A 16,496-nucleotide genomic window follows, 5' to 3' on the forward strand; every position below is an offset into this window, starting at 1 on the left:
CGCTTAGCCCAATCCGGCGTCGTCGTCTAGCTCGTGCTGCTCTTCTCCTCCTGGCAATTCCGTGGCCATTATCCATCCACCCCCGTCAAAAAGAAATTCCAATTTCGCCTCGACTCCACCGGAAAAGCGGCGACCCCAGAATACGGGAGGCCTCGCTTCTCTCTTCCCCGTTCGAAAAGCCATTCGCCGAGGGAGCGGAAAGGGGGAGATCGATGGCGACTTGCTCTCGCGCGCTCTTCGTCTCCGCATCCGCCGCGTCCTCCGCCTCGCCGTCGCGGGCTTCCCTTCGCCGCCTTCACACGGTGATCACCCCCCTGCTTCGCTTTCTCTGTGTCTGCCACTCATCCATCTCTGAAGCTCTCGCGCGCTGGTATTTCAATAAGCATGGCCCTGGCGGTTAGTGGGTCGGTGTTGGGTGGGAGCTAGCGAGTAGCACTTGCTGCTGCTGCTGCTGATTGCTTCTACTATGACCATGGTGATGCTGCAATTCCCTACAACTCTAGACTTTCAACCTAGGAATTTAATTACTCGGCACGTAGAGTAGGCCCATGAGTCCGTAGAGCATTTCTTCCATTGATGTTTGCTTACTTGCTGGTGCTTCTGGTACAAAATGTACCACTGCCATTGCCTGGATGGTTGAACTCGTAACTTACCTTCATGTTACCGCAACCTTTTTTTGGCCTACATAGAAGTTTACCTTTTAGAGTCACCATCATTTTGAACCATTGTTGATTGAATCACAGGTAGCAGTTGTATCTATTTGGGAACCTCATCCACCTCTGCGCGGTGCAGCCTGCTGTTTTGCTCAAACGAAGCAATGCTGTAGGAGATCCATCAAATGTTTAGCGAGTGGACCGTCAGTCTCCAGATTGACACGGCCAATAAAGAGAATACTGTCTCGTTACTCCTCACTGATGACTGTCTTGCACAGCAATATCAACCGATGTTATCAGGCCATGAGTGCATTGCACCAGGATGGAGCATCCAAGAACTTTTTGTCTGTTGGTTTTGGCCGCGTGGTTTTAGGGGTGGTGCTCGTCATGTCCATCTCGGCAGCTTCTTATACAACACCTTCGTGTAAGTGCTCAACATTGGTAGAACCCTTCAGCTTCATCCTTTCTCCACATTGTTCTTATGCCTACTGACACCTGTGTAATTTGTCATTGGGTAATCCAAGCTTCGGCTCTTACAGAGGAAAACTTGCTTTTCCTGGAGGCTTGGCGCGCGGTTGATCGAGCTTACTATGACAAAACATTCAATGGGCAAAGTTGGTTTAGATACCGTGAAAATGCCCTTCGCAATGAACCAATGAATACAAGGGAAGAGACATGTATGGTTCTGAATATTGGCCTTCCTTTTTCTTAACTAGTACTAGAATCTTGCCTTTCATACATCACAAGCACATTTCTATTGTGGCAAGTATAGCTGCATTAGGCATTCAACAGTCATTTAATAAAATGGTTCCAAATACATTTGTCATACAATGAGGACAGGTTCAAGTATCCAGAGGAAACCATGATTGCTAAAACTCCGAGCAGCAGTGTTAGTGTATAACTAATTAGCTAATGGGAGTCCTATGATCCAGAAGTCGAGTGCATTATAGATTTTCTGGAAAAAAAATCATCATACTGTTAGAATTTTGATTCCATATGATCATTTTGCTTAACCAAATTTGCATTTCAGATGCAGCAATCAAGAAAATGCTTTCAACATTGGATGATCCATTCACTCGTTTCTTGGAACCTGAGAAATTGAAGAGCTTGCGGGTATAAAACTCAATTGTTGACTTCCATAGAAGCCTACAATGCAATTAGTATAATTTATAAAGAGCACCATTATCTTTTCTGAAGGAAGTCTGGTACGCAAGGCGCACTAACGGGTGTAGGTCTATCGATTAGTTACCCAATGGCAATTAATGGATCACCTACAGGAGTTGCTGTAATGACAGCCACCCCAGGTGGTCCTGCAGAAAAGGCTGGCATTCTTCCTGGAGACATCATTTTGGCAATTGACAACAGAAGCACTGAAGACATGGATATATATGATGCTGCAGAACGCTTACAGTAAGGCCAATTAGCATTATTATATGCACTAAACAATGAGTGGCTAAAATGCAATGTTAGAAAACAGATAATGTATATACTTGTATACCTCAGTTTTGCCTTTGTATGATGTTTCTTGATTGTTTTGAGAGGTGATGTTCTTCTATCAACTCTTTGCTAGGGGCCCTGAAGGAAGTTCAGTAGATTTGTCTATTCGTAGTGGGGCCAATACCAGGCATATCGTTCTAACGTAAGTAAATCGTACAACCCCTTTTAACAATCGAATTCGTTTACTGAAAAGTAGTCATTAATTATTCTGTTACGTTTGATTATTGCCAGGAGACAAACAGTCACTTTAAACCCAGTGAGGTCGAGGATGTGTGAGATTCCAGGTGCAAAAGATAGCTCAAAGATCGGTTACATCAAATTGACAACATTTAACCAGAATGCTGCAGGTTTGCCACTCGGAGAAAGCTCTAATGTCTTTCTTATGCATCTTAATGTTTCCAAATGCTAAGTCCTGCTGATCATGTTGATTGATTATCCTCCTGCAGAATCTGTTAAGGAGGCCATTAAGACATTAAGGGACAACAATGTTAAATCCTTTGTGTTGGATCTGCGGAATAACAGGTTTGGGCCTGCAGAAACTGGGATGTATGTTGACATTTTCTTATTGGAATTTTAACATGGTTATATCTGATGCAGTGGTGGCCTCTTTCCTGAAGGAATTCAAATTGCAAAGATTTGGTAAGCTTGTTTAAACCGCATTTTGTTTATATAATGTATGAGCTTTATTCACGCATCTTGATGGGCTACTTAACTGCGCACGTGTGCACCTAGAAAAAAATCACTGGCATATTAATTCGACTTCTAAAACTTGGAGCTTCTATCAGTCACCTTTGTGCGAGGTTTACATGCTGTTGTAATATATCTAGCAACTCATGTAGACTTAGGCCATTCTCAATGCAAAGTTTCATATATATGTTTCCAAGAGTGCCACATAACCAAGAATGTATTTAGTTCATAGATGAAATAGCTCACACAATACATAGTTTCATCTTTTGGTGTTTCCAAGGTTACATGCAAGACACAAAGATCTTGGAAACAGTGTACACATGGTTTCATGGGATGAAACCACTTTCTTCTCTCACCTCATAAATAGTGTGCCATGTCATCAAAATTGTCCAAGTGGCAGCTCATTTATTGTCCATGAAACTCCCATTGAGAATAGCCTTAGAAACTACTATCGTATTATATTGTAACTGATATAAGTTGATTAAAGTATTAAATTTTGCTCCTGTTTTGCCAGGATGGACAAGGGAGTTATTGTATATATATGCGATAGCCAAGGTGTCCGTGATATTTATGAGGCAGATGGAGCTGATACAATTGCTGCATCGGAACCTTTGGTTGTGCTGGTATGACCTAGCATTGCTTAAAGAAAATAGTGACAGATGGACTCAGACAATATTTACCAGGATGATTGCATTATCTGTCATCCTGCTTTCCTTGTTATTTCTTAGGTTAGTACACATCAGATGATGCCACTTTTGAACTTGTTAGGTAAATAAAGGAACTGCAAGTGCAAGTGAGATCCTTGCTGGAGCACTGAAAGACAATAAAAGGGCAGTGGTATATGGGGAACCAACATACGGAAAAGGGTACTGCTTGCCCTCCCTGTATCACTGAATCCCTTGTTCTGATTCGGAATGTTCATTATCTCACTCCTGTTACCTGCTAACATTCAGGAAGATTCAGTCGGTTTTTGGATTATCTGATGGGTCTGGCTTAGCTGTGACTGTAGCACGCTATGAAACTCCTGCGCATACCGACATTGACAAGGTAAGCAACTAGTTCCTTGCCTCAAAAAAACAAGAATTTGAGGAAAACAATCCCTCACTTATGGTTTATCTGCCTTTTGAGTTGTCTTGAATGGTATCTTTGGTAGGTTGGTGTGATCCCAGACCGACCACTGCCAGCGTCATTCCCTACAGATGAAGATGGCTTCTGCAGCTGCCTTAGGGATTCGACGGCTCCTTGCAATCTGAATGCCGCACAGTTGTTCGCAAGATCATGACCAGGCCCTTCTCTCAACATTTTGGGTTGGATGGGTTGTACAGATGAGCATTGTGCTTCCTATGGTTTTGCGTGGCCATGCTGGCTTAGCATCCGTAATTCATTTCATTAACATTGATTTTGGTTCCAATTTCGTTGCATGTGTAAAATGAAAAGTACAGCTTCTGGGTGAAGCCGTGGTTGTCATGAACAGATCCTAACCGCAACAATTTTGAATGGAAGCACTGCCAAACTCTGCTATTTCGGCTTCGTCCGTTTGGTCTGGTATGCCAGCATCACCCATGATGTTGACAAAGCTATTGCTTCTCTGAATCTAGGCCACGCCTGCTAGAGCTGGAAACATGGGGCTCTCATAGGTGACGCCTGGGTGGCCAGAAAATGAAACACCGAAAGATCACAAATATCGTTACAAGATGCCCGTTTGAAACCAGTACGTAGACAGCCCATCTGGCGCCGCCAGTGGAAGCCATTACGTCATGCCAAGCAGAAAGACACAGCAACACATCTCAACAAATGCAAAACCAGAATTTCCACTGTATACAAAACTCGGCTCAACGGCAATGTCACTAGCTCACGAGTTACAGATCACAAGATGGACTCTCCTGGCTAACAATCTTTGTGGACGATCTCCCACTTACATTCACCCAGGGTTCTCTAAAAAAATGCTCCGTGCAGAAGAATTTGGACATCGTACAACCAGCAGTCCACAGCCAAGGTCCTGGTTTCGCTGGTCACCATGTTGTACACCATCAAAAACTGTAATATGAGAACAAAAAAAATTATGAGAAGAATGACCTGTAAATTTCAATCACAATTGATTGAGAACAAATGAAAAGACAGAGATGAGCATGCAGCAGTGAATGATGAAAAGACAGTCAATTTTCTACTGCAATAGCATAAGAAATTCACACGGATGCACCAAATCATCGACATTGATGTAGTATCACAAACAGACTTGTTATATAGAAGTCCATATATTCCATACTTAGGACTGCAGGAGAAATCTCAAGAGAAGATCAGCTACTAACACATTTACCATTTATCAGGATGGCTAGCACATCTATTCCACCTTTGCAACTTTCCTTTGTTCAATTTGGCCAGTCAAGTCACATTGCATCTCAGTCCAACTGACTGGGACCAATGTGCCACCTGAAGAAACACATGGGAAGCAAGATTAATAAAACTTTGCTGCACCATAAATGATGGGAGCAGTTCCATGTATTCGTACAAACAAATTGCATGCTGCACGCTTTCATACCCGCTATACTTTGTGCTGAAACAACGCCAAGTTCATTCTTCGCAGTGGAAAGATAATAGGCCCTTGCATCACCGAGAGAAAGCTTTGGCATCATTTAAGGATCTCAACTTCTCCAGCCAGCCAAAAATATAAACTAATCCAAACAGGCTAGATATCAAATTGAAAGTATAAAGATAAAAAAATGTCATCAATTGAAGCCCATGGATGCGAATGACCCAAGGGCAAGTGAGCGTGACCAAGGTTGGTAACAAGAGAAGAAAACAAAGATTATTTGCATTAGAATTGTCTACTTCAGGATACAACCACAGCTCTAACAATGTCCCCAGGCCGATATGACTGGTACATATCCACCTTGTCGATTTCAGTCGCACGAACATCTTGCTGCCTGCCAATAAAACAGAGGATACGCATGATTTTTTCCCTGATTGGTCCATGTGTAGAATTCAGCAACCAACTAAAGAAAATGTGGTGCAAGACATCAGCTGGAAGCAATAACAGATGGAAGCTGTGTGCAAAACAAAATCATTGGCAAAGGCGCCACCTTATCAGGCCAGTGAACTTTTCTTTGATTGCCTTTGAGTCAACACACATGATATCAGCATTGGCCATTCTAGGCATAACCTTTGTTACCTGCAACAGGAAAACTTTCAGCAATCAGCAGTTTCAGAAACTTCCACTGTTTAAGAACAAAGAGACGTCCACAATTATGTTAGATAAGTAATCAAAGATGCATGACTAGTACCACTTAGTGTCATGATAATAAAATTGCGGTAGGCAATTATTGAAGAAGAGAGCATTAACAACGCTCTGGTAACTACACTTGTGCAAGATCTTTCCCCAATCTATTCTGTAAAAATAATTTCCAAAAGATGTTGTTCATGCAAATTTAGGGCCAACACTCGAAAGCACTTGAACGTGCAGCCCGCAAAGACGCTCCTTGTTGCGTCGATGCGGAGGCCAGTCAGACCGGTATGGCAGGCCGGTTAGACCGGTCTCGCCGGGGAACCCGGAGAGAGACCAACGAACACCCGCCCGGGAGGAACCCCGTCAGGGTAGGCGCACCTTGGGTTGCCCTAGACTCGACAGGCCAGCTAGGGTGCCTCATGCCATGGAGGCAGAAGAAGAACAGCACATGGGGTTGGAAAAGTAGGGTAACGAGGAAGAAAGGTAAAACAATAAAAGATAGATTGGTTTTTGATCGATTGGATACCCTCAATCGCCCGTGGCCCTTTATATTTATAGGGTGGGGAGGTCTTGCCCCGTCAAGAGTCGAACCCCTAACAAATCTCGTGTCAAAATACAACTCCTAACTCGGACTACACAGACCAAACCGGTCTGACCGGTTTTCCTAGGTGCAGATCTTTCCGATGTCATAACTCTCTCATCGAACTCCAAATCGGACATTCTACATATGCATTTTGATCTACTCGACGAGAGCTACACAATGGTGAAGTCCAATTTGCATCTTGAGGACTTTGGTCAAACCGGTCTGACCAGTTGGGAGACCAGTTCAGAGACGTGCTCGCCCAGATCTGCCAATTTTGACCTCGAACAGATGCCAACAAGATCCAAAACCTTTAACCATTGCGTGAAACAGTAACAGAAGGGAGCCAGTAGCCTGAAGCTCCAAGGTCCAAGACACATCTTCGAACAGGCTGGGTGTCAGCACTACCCTAATCACAAACCATGGCATGATGGCAACACCCCACCCTCAACCTGAACTAGGGCATGCATGTGGACAAGGAACATCCAAATTTCACACAAGCATGTCCGTGATATGAGTGTTGGCAGAAACAAGTAAACTGTAAACCATACACCATACTCCCACCATCGCATACCTAAACCTGCATAATTACTGACGAACAATGGATGCCCACTGATTCAACTACGGTATTCGGTGATTAGAAAAATTCGCACAACAGCAACGAACTCTGGTGATTGCTGATAGATCTTACTCGGGCGATGACGACGCTTCCAGGCTGCGGCACGGCTCCATGGGCCTTGTGCCCCACCACCTCCACCGTAGACCTCTGCAACCCAACCGAACCAACTCGTCATACGTACCAAGACAAGACATTCGAAAACCCCAAACAAACAAACCCTACCTGGTCGTCGGAGCCAGGTGCGGGCGGCACGATGCGGCGGTGGCCTGTGACCGACGCGCGCACGGAGCGACCATCCGCGTAGGCTCCGCGCCCAGCCACGAGGGTTAACGAGTTACCGAGGAGCTCCCCCGGCGTGACCACGTCGCCGCCGCCGCCGTCCTGGTCCATCGCGGTGGCCGCCATTGGCAGTTGTTGGGGTTTGGGGGAAGCGGGCGAGGGTTTTCGTTGCCTTTCTCACTCGACTTCGTGGGTCCAATGGTTATGCGACTGGCGTGCGATGGGCTTATCGGGCCCAAGATTGCAGATGGGCCCACTATTCTTCATTTCCTTCTGCTTTTTTATCGGGCCCAAGATTGCAGATGGGCCCAAGATTCACAGTCATCACATAATGAAACGATGCAGCGAGAAAGGCAAGGCAGTAATAACGAACCAAAGATTATTACCACAGTTACCACCTGACAGCTGAGCCGGATGTATAGTCACCCCTCGCCAACGCGAGGAAGATCTCTAGCACTGTTTACAATGAACTAGAACTGCATCAAGTACAACCACCTAGTCACAACACACATGATGCCTAGAATTTCGGCAAGAAACTTCCCTAACCCAGATTACACAAATCAGATGCATGAGGAATGAACCGCAATTTGCAAAATTAGAGAGCATCTGCCACCCCCATCCTCATTGCTTCCGGGGAAGAAGCAGAAGGCAAATGAAAAACACCTATACCCAAGGCACCGAGCCCAAGGGTCACCGGAAAACTGTACACTACCATGAGGCAAGAATCATCGAGAGGTGATGACAACCTCCCAGCCTCAACCCCAAAGTCAAACCGAAGCTAACAGCCCTAACACTAGCTTATTCATCAATCAATGGCGCGGCAGGTGCCCATGCTCGCTGATGCTGCCTCTAGAACGGTAGAAGGAGGCGAGCTTTTTCTTCATCCGCAAGGGGCCTGATCTATTCTGTAGCACTGGTGACTGGACATGGGAGCCCGTTGACAATGTCGTTCGAGGCTCACGCGGTCCTTCTAGTCGGCCAGAACTGTAGTCCATTGTAACAAATGGTAAGGAGTTCCGATAGTCTAGACACCCAGAGGCCCCGATCCCCCAGCTGCCACTCTCAAAGGCCAGGCCCCCTTCATAGTCACCGTCTTGATCAGATGAATTCCTTGGACTATAGGAATCATTGCAAGCCTCATCTGGATCATTGTAGATAAGCTTCAGCGCCTGGACCACTTCTCCCATGAATGGTCTCTGTGACGGATCGGTGTGCACACACATGGAAGCAATGGATGCCACTTTAGCTACATTGTCAAAGTTGAACTTTCCATCCAGAGAAGGATCAATTAACTTCTCCAAGCCCTCCTTATGGCTTAGCAGAGGACGGGCCCAAGTCACAAGGTTCTCAGGATCCTTGGACTCAGAGATGCTTACGGGTTTCCTTCCTGACAAAAGCTCCAGCAAGACAACCCCATAACTGTAGACATCGCTCTTGACAAGAAGATGCCCCGTCATTGCATATTCTGGAGCAACATAGCTGTGCAGTCAAAGAGAAAATTATACAATCAAGTAAATACCAAGCCACTTTGGAGTATGAAGTGTAGGTAAAACCATTTTTATGGCCATGAATAGTCTAGCAAAAAAAAAAAAGGAATGATCCCTCAAGCATTGTCATTGTTCAACACCAAAAAGGTATGAACATTCTCAAGGAATCATTAGCAGGAATTCTAGAATTTAATCAAGCCAATTATACTAGCTGCATGTTTCTCCAACAGTGATGTCCAGGAGTGCATCCAGAAAGTAAATTAGTACAAATCATAAAGAGAACCAAAGTCGTCCTATCATGATCTCACATAGCAAGGTGCAGCAGATTATACAACTATTAACTAATGATCACATGGTTATTGACATAAATGAAGTGTGTCTTACCCAAAAGTACCCATTACCCTGGTAGAAATGGGTTGAGTTGCATTGGATGCTTCCCTTGCCAAACCAAAATCAGTAACCTTGGGAGTGAAATCTTCCTCTAACAATATATTGCTGGCCTTGAAGTCACGGTGTATGACATGAGGGTTTGAATCTTCATGCAAATACGCTAAGCCTCGAGCAGCCCCAAGAGCAATTTTCATCCTAACATCCCAGTTCAGTGTCCTCTTAGCCTTATCAGCACCTAGTAGACAAAAAAAAAAGGCTAGGATCAACCCAAAACAATGACACAAGTCGCAAAATCCTAGAATAGGCACAAGAAACACAGAGGAAAATATGGATTTCTGTACTTTTTGTTTCTGAGTGCTGTGGTAATGTGGTTTCACTAAAACACGTCATCAGAGAGATTTAACTTTTAACAGGGAGGGCCCAGTGTATAGAAACACATTCCTTAAACTACATTAAAAAAACTCAAAGTCCTATAATTAGAATGGCAGTTGATTCAGCAAGTCCATGTTTGAACAAATAAATAAGCCTCATCGATTATTTTATGGAGATTCATGCAGTCAACACTTTCTTTGCAAGAGTTGTCAAGCACAGCTTTTCTATTTTACATACCATGGAGATGGGATTCAACACTGCCATTGCGTATGAGCTCATATACAAGACACCTTTTGTTCCGCTCGATGCAAATACCAATCAGTTTGACAAGATTACGGTGGTGTAGTCGACTGAGCATTTCCACCTCTGCAATGAACTCACGGTCACCACTCCTGTCCTCCCTTGTAAGCAATTTAACAGCAATTTCGTTTCCATCCTCCATCGTCCCATGGTAGACACGTCCAAAGCCCCCTTGACCCAAAACTCTTTTTGAATCAAAACCATCTGTGGCCTTCTGTAGCTGGGCTAGTGAAAATGTCTTTACAGACGATGTGCAAGTAGCCACTGTTGAAAGCATTGATGCTGACGCAGAGCTCACCATGCTGGTTGACAAAGCTGATCTAGCGCCTGCATGCATCATACATTGAGTTTTCAGACTAACTGCATCACTTTTTTCTCGAATACGCAGGAGAGTTGTGTATCATTTCATTATAGAAGAAATAAATGCAGCACTTTTAAGAGTAGAAATCATTTAGTGTTCTCAAGATTGAACTTGTGGGACCTTTACCACCAGATTTTGTTGTCAATCATATGCTAACAAAGATTTAGAAAATTAGAAACTGTTAATGCACATTTCTCATAAGGAAATTGGTCGAGTCTAAAAACTTTAACCACCACAGAACAGATTACCAAGAGACATTTATAGTTCTGCAGGGAATAACTATGTGCAATCATTAAATATCAATTTTCATTTTATCCAACCACATGGAATAGTGAACAGTACTCCCTCCTTTTTAAGTGGTGCTTCAGTATGCAAGCAATCAAAGTTTTCCGATGTTGACCATAAAAATCTGAAGTTAGCAACATGAAAATGATAATAAATGCTCTAGAAAACAGAGTGATGCTAACTCATCCCATCACAGCGTTACTTCTACATATTTTCCAAGCAGCCATAAGCAACAGATAGTTGACAAAGCATAAACAAACAAAGCAGAAAAGAACTAATAAAAGAACACACCAAAATATGTTTTAATACCATACCATATCTTCTGTTAGCTGCTGGGGTAGTTGCAGAGCTCATAGCGTCATGAAGCCGTCCAACTTTCTTCCACTTTATTATTAAAATCAGGATAACAGCACATGTCAACAGAAGTCCAAGAGAAGATCCTGACACTATCACAATGATCCAAATATCTGACTTCTTGTGCTTTTTCTTCTGATTGGGCACTGCCGCAGTTATAGGATCTTCAGTTCCTGAAGGATCCAGTCCCCCAGGCAGAGATGGTGAGAGGGATTGCAATCCTGCAGTGACAACGATGTATATTTACAAACATAATTCGAGCAAGTGACCTACGAAAGGGGTATTCCATGTAAAGGGTTTTACCATGATAGCTGATATTGATAACTTTATAATCTCCAAAAATAGATGAATTTATCTGAACCTTTTTATCCCTGAACCTATCAGATATTAGGGATGCTGTATAAGTATCAAAGTGTTCTCTTAGTGGCACCAAATAGATGGTCACCCGTGTCTTCTGGTCATCCTGGATACTTGCAACTGCAGCCATGATCTTCACCTGGCTTTGTTTAAGAAATGTCCCAGCTGCAACTTCAACTTCTAACTCTGCTATGCGCATGAACAGTAGATACGGAGCTACATCCAGATCAATGATAACACTAATAGGCTCAACACAGCCACAAGGGGAGCCAATTGGTGTTGCAGTTAGTGGCTCCGTGCAAGTATAGCTAGAACAACCTGCTAAAGACCAATAAACCATTCAATGAATAGAGAAAAGTGCATACACTCATATATATTTAGTCATAACAGTAGCTAAAATCTCAATAGCAACAGCACTAGACGAATAGACCACAGTCAGATGACATAAGCATAAGATTCGGTAAAGTAATAGAGGGATTCCTGGCAACATAAAATTGTGAATTCCATGAATGAGTAGCAAACCTTCAGGTGGTGGTGATGAGGATGGTGAAGGGCCTTGGTTTGACTCTCTCCGGTGCGCATGCTTGTGCCGGTGATGGCGCGCAGCAATACCTACAAGAATAGAATGAAATTAAACATCTGTCTATGAAAAATTAAAGTTTTGATACTGTAGTATTTAAGTTGCCGTAGTTACATACCAGGAGGTTCCGGAGGCATTGCCCTTGGAGGAAACGAAGGAGAAATTCGAGGTCCAAACGATCTCACTTCAGGGGGCTTTGATGGACTCAGTGCTGGACTAGCCAATATGGTTGCTGCAGAATATACAGGGTTTAGGGTTTACACCAAATGAAAAATAGTAAACCCTGGGGGGAGTTTATGTACCAATTATAAATAAGCACTGCAAAAAAAATGTAACATCATAAAGGAATGTGGTGCATTGGAGTTAAATGGCCAATTTCTATCGGCAATTACTGTTTCCGTGTTTCTAAAACAAAGCTTGGTGATATTCGGAGAAAAAACCTTTTTCAAAAGCTTGATTCTGGAAAAAAAATTAGTGCACTGAAAAATGGTGCGTAGCTTCACATAAGTTATTTGATTGCAAATTTCATACTTGCACTTTCTTAAATACCCAACAAGAATCATTTCCTCCCCTGCCTAACAATGGTAGCGCTGTCTACAAGAATCAAATTTCAATACAAACCTAGTCGAAATAAACTACCAAAGAATATTCTATTTGCGATTTTATGCACCGCTCCACATAGGCTCTATTCTCCCTAAGATCTTATGCCTGGTCACGAGGCTCGGAGAGCGTGCAACCGTTGTTACCAGGCCATACAAATGCAACATAAGCCCCCTTGAAGGAGAAACTTTAGTGTAACACATGCTTCAAAGGTCTAGTTGAGTACATTTTACACAAACATGCATGGTAAGGAAGATCAGCTAGAAATCACAGCCTCCCTACACAAAACACACTACATGGCAACCTTTGCATCCAACAATCCCATGTACCCTGAGCACCATCTGCTTGCAGCACGAAAGTCCTTGAGAAAGGCATGTCACCCTAAGTAGAATCCGTCACAATCTCGTGATTCCGAGCTTTCGGTGTCAGCCAAAATTCCAAAACACACTTGCCACTCGCCAGAGCCTCCCCTCACACGCAGGGGCGGGGACGAAGTGGCAACCCAGCCCACCGACACTATCGTAAACCTCACATCTCACTAGATCCTCTCCACATCGCAGAAATCATCAAGCCCGCCGCAATCCAAAACATTTTTCCCCAAAAACCGTGCCCCCAGCAGCTGAATTCCGCATCCCACACCAAAAATACCCATCCCCGGCACGCTCGCGCGCTGGAGTCTAGAGAGGCAGCAGCACACCCCGATTCCAAGCACCCGAGCCCGTGACAGGAACGGCGCACCATACCAGAGCCCCCGGGAAGCTAGGACGCAAAGGATTCGCGCCGAAACGCAGCACGAAAGGCGCGCAATCCCCGGGCCCCCAAACCCCCAGCCCAAAGCGCAAGCGCACTGTGTGCCAGCTCGCCGCTCACTCAACACCGCGCAATGCCAGCGGGAAGCGAAGCGAGCACGGGCAGGAAAAAGGAGCGAGCGAGGGAGGGAGGGAGGAGGCGTTCGTACCGTGGAGAGCGGATGCCGCGCGGAACAGGAGGGCGAGCAGGAGCAGCAATCCGGCGCCGACGCCGCCCATCCCGGCCCGGTGCGCTACAGCATTGCCCGGGCGGCGGATCTGGGAGCTCCTGGGAGCGCCGGATCGGGGCGGCGGCGGTGGCGGGGGATCGGCAGCGGCGACTGAGATTGGCAGCGAGGCGAAGCGAGCTGTCTCTCTCTCTCACTCCGCAGAGAAGACGGGGAGGAGGAGTAGGGGGCCGCCGTGTGGGGAAGGCATTAAATTGCCGTGGCTGCTCTCCCGCTGGGTTTGGTGGTTTTGCTGGCTGTGGCTGCTGTGGATGGACGCCGATTACCGCCAGTACTCCCGATTTGGAGTCGAGTTAATGAGCAGCTAATCCCGCGGTTACCCTTGCTTTATTGGAATTCGAATCCAGGCGAGGGGTGGAAGCAAGAGGACCGAGGACAGAGGAGGCGGAGGTGGTGGTGGCATGGTGGGGCCCGCCCGGGGCCTGTGCACTTGCAGGACTGGCGCGGCCGGAACAGTTCGCGGTGGAGGTCAGCGAGGTGGCAAACGCGCTTGCTTTGGAGCTTTGCTTGTTTTTTTTTCCTCGGATCGAGGTCCGAGGACGAGCGATCGGGCGTGCAATGGCTGCATAGGTTATTGGGCCTGGATTTTGGCATCTAGAGTCAAAGTGTTCTTTTGTCGAGTTTATACTGCTTTTGTTTTTTTTTTCTTTCTTGTTTGGAACCGGTTGAAAGAACGGAATAAAAAAAGATGCCAACGGTCAATGCGGATATGCCCTGACGTGATGATCCTCGTGTAACCGGAGGACTAGGATGGCGAGAACGATACGCTGCATCGACGACTGTCACGTACTAGCGTCAGAACAACTTCACTTGGAAATTAAAAAGGTAGAAAAATGATGATTTATCCACTTGCAAATAGTCACTAATAGAGAGAAAAAGGAAGAGAATGGCAGAAAGACATTGAGGAAGCATTGTGAGAGGGAAAACCAAGAGGCTGGTTGTGGTGGGATATTTGTGCACACATGCGATAAAATGTGGTAGGTGGTGACTACATCCGTGTCTAGATAGCATGAGCAATGGTGTGCTCCGTAACGGAAAAAGAGGACAAGCATGAAATTATTTACTCTATAAATGTAATCCAGCGATGCTATAATGAATAGAAGCGGGGGCGTGAAAGCCGCTAATAAAATTATTTCTAGGAGCGGCATTAGCGGAGTTGGTCGGCCAGGGTTCAGACTCCGATATCTACGAAATAGCCTCCAAAGAAGGTTGGGGTGATTGCCCCCTTATTATAATAAGAAAGATCATGAGGTACATACTCCTTTTGTCATTTTTTAGAAAAAATAATATAAAGGACACTTCAAGTCTATATGAATAGTAGGGTTAAAAATTGGTACAAAAGATCAAGAACTAATAAATTTGGCATATCTTAGAAATCATAAAATCATACCATATTATAAAATACGAGGCATTATTGTGATATATATATCTGCATTTATTGGTATCTTTAATTTGTAGAAAAAAGGGTATGAGATTGTGTCATCATCAAACACACTCCCTCAGGGCCGTGAAAATCAAATAACACACGGGTCAAGCGAATAAGAGGCAGGATAAAACTCTACCAGAGCGCTAAAATAGCTAGAATAATAGCTATGGCATATCTTAGAAACCACCAAATCAATACCAAGATCTCCAAAAATTCAGGCTTCCTCATGATATCTCCTGAAAGAGTATGCTTTCTACTATACATATTTATTGACTCCTCCAATTTGTAGGAAAAGGAGGAGGATTGTCTAGCCATCAAACGACGCATTTGTAGCCATGGAAAAAATGTCTAGTAATGATTTATCTTTTTCAGAAGTTTGTTGTTTCTATTGATAGTCCAGTACTCCCTCCATCGCAAAATGTAGATCGCTTTAGATTTTCTACATATATAGATTTTGCTATGCACCTAAATATAGGATTTTTTCTATATACATATCAAAATCTATGTATCAAAAAAGCTAAAACGACCTACATTCTGAAACAGAAGAAGAAATACAGTGATGGTGCACAGAATCAGATCTTTTCTGCAATTGGGAAATGAACCAGGTAAAAAGCCTCCCGATCAATCCACACTCGCGCATACTTACTGTAGACGATCCAACGGTGGTCAGCGCGTACACGTCTAAAGGTTACATTCGGAACTGTAACTGCAAGCAGGGGCTGCCCTGCCCCTGCCTATGGGCCCTGTGCCTAGGCCAGTGTCAGGTCAGGCGCTAGTGACTAGTGTACTACTAGTACAGTCTACAGGTGGAGGAGAAAAAACCGTCACGGTCACGGACGGCTCGAGCAAGAGCAAAGGAGGCGCGCGTGTGCCTGACGCCCTGACGAGGGACGACTTTTGGGTAAGCATCCAGCGTGGCAGCGTTGGACGCATCACTGACATGTGACAGGGCATCGTAGTGCCCGGCAGCGTGGCAATGGTGGCAGTCGCTGATTTGCTGTGCTCGCGTTGCCGTTGGTCTGCTCCTCCCGTGAAGGCGTGAAGCGAAGGCTATGCAGGGGCGGACGTTCTCGTTTGGCAAAAAACAAGTCCGTGCACACACGAGCTGAAAAAAAAACATACGAGTGTAATGCAAGAACTAAAGACAAAATCGCATAAGGATCAAAGCAGATGAACGGTCAGGATAGCTTCCTGCCGGGTGTACCGATGAATTTCCCTAATGCCTTCAGCTGATGATGAACCTGATCTGATTGCATCAGTCAATTTCCTTTGCAGCGTCAACAGACCGATACGTCTCGAGACAACATAAAGAACCGCCATGGAGAAAATGATGAAGCCGGCAGTCAGGATGACCCTGGGAAACAGATCAAATTAGCAGTTAGCCATGGCACACAGAAACATAGGATTGTT

The 16,496-nt window shown here is 44.8% G+C and overlaps 3 protein-coding genes across 5 annotated transcripts; 1 reads left to right on the top strand and 2 right to left on the bottom strand.

Annotated features, from left to right (window-relative positions):
- Positions 1–65: 65 nt before the first annotated feature.
- On the top strand, positions 66–4,367 carry LOC101768038 (carboxyl-terminal-processing peptidase 2, chloroplastic). Of its 2 annotated transcripts, XM_004954298.3 has the most exons (13): positions 66–302; positions 744–1,077; positions 1,178–1,330; positions 1,684–1,766; positions 1,855–2,063; positions 2,224–2,292; positions 2,382–2,497; positions 2,597–2,672; positions 2,748–2,789; positions 3,352–3,460; positions 3,606–3,703; positions 3,791–3,884; positions 3,991–4,367. In XM_004954298.3, the coding sequence occupies exons 1-13, from the start codon at positions 213–215 to the stop codon at positions 4,117–4,119; spliced, it is 1,602 nt and encodes a 533-aa protein (XP_004954355.1). In that variant the 5' UTR covers positions 66–212; the 3' UTR covers positions 4,120–4,367. The 2 variants fall into 2 exon arrangements, with proteins under 2 accessions (XP_004954355.1, XP_022679467.1); XM_022823732.1 differs by lacking the exons at positions 66–302; positions 744–1,077 and having other exon boundaries at positions 1,297–1,330; positions 1,851–2,063.
- A 241-nt stretch (positions 4,368–4,608) lies between these two features.
- LOC101768439 (exosome complex component CSL4) lies at positions 4,609–7,720 on the bottom strand. The gene is made up of 7 exons (XM_004954299.4): positions 7,482–7,720; positions 7,332–7,406; positions 5,918–6,006; positions 5,677–5,761; positions 5,377–5,458; positions 5,155–5,267; positions 4,609–4,874 (listed from the first exon to the last, which is right to left on the bottom strand). Exons 1-6 carry the CDS (start codon positions 7,662–7,664, stop codon positions 5,179–5,181), a joined length of 603 nt encoding a protein of 200 aa, XP_004954356.1. The 5' UTR covers positions 7,665–7,720; the 3' UTR covers positions 4,609–4,874; positions 5,155–5,178.
- A 180-nt stretch (positions 7,721–7,900) lies between these two features.
- On the bottom strand, positions 7,901–14,197 carry LOC101768838 (receptor-like serine/threonine-protein kinase ALE2). 2 transcript variants are annotated; one of them, XM_004954300.4, is made up of 8 exons: positions 13,583–14,197; positions 12,143–12,256; positions 11,967–12,056; positions 11,391–11,765; positions 11,048–11,308; positions 10,025–10,414; positions 9,410–9,650; positions 7,901–9,017 (listed from the first exon to the last, which is right to left on the bottom strand). In XM_004954300.4, the coding sequence occupies exons 1-8, from the start codon at positions 13,650–13,652 to the stop codon at positions 8,348–8,350; spliced, it is 2,211 nt and encodes a 736-aa protein (XP_004954357.1). In that variant the 5' UTR covers positions 13,653–14,197; the 3' UTR covers positions 7,901–8,347. The 2 variants fall into 2 exon arrangements, with proteins under 2 accessions (XP_004954357.1, XP_004954358.1); XM_004954301.4 differs by having other exon boundaries at positions 11,391–11,762; positions 13,583–14,196.
- Between the last annotated feature and the right edge of the window lie 2,299 nt (positions 14,198–16,496).

The sequence above is a fragment of the Setaria italica genome, chromosome I (assembly GCF_000263155.2).
Source record: "Setaria italica strain Yugu1 chromosome I, Setaria_italica_v2.0, whole genome shotgun sequence".
In the NCBI taxonomy this organism is placed as follows: Eukaryota; Viridiplantae; Streptophyta; class Magnoliopsida; order Poales; family Poaceae; genus Setaria; species Setaria italica.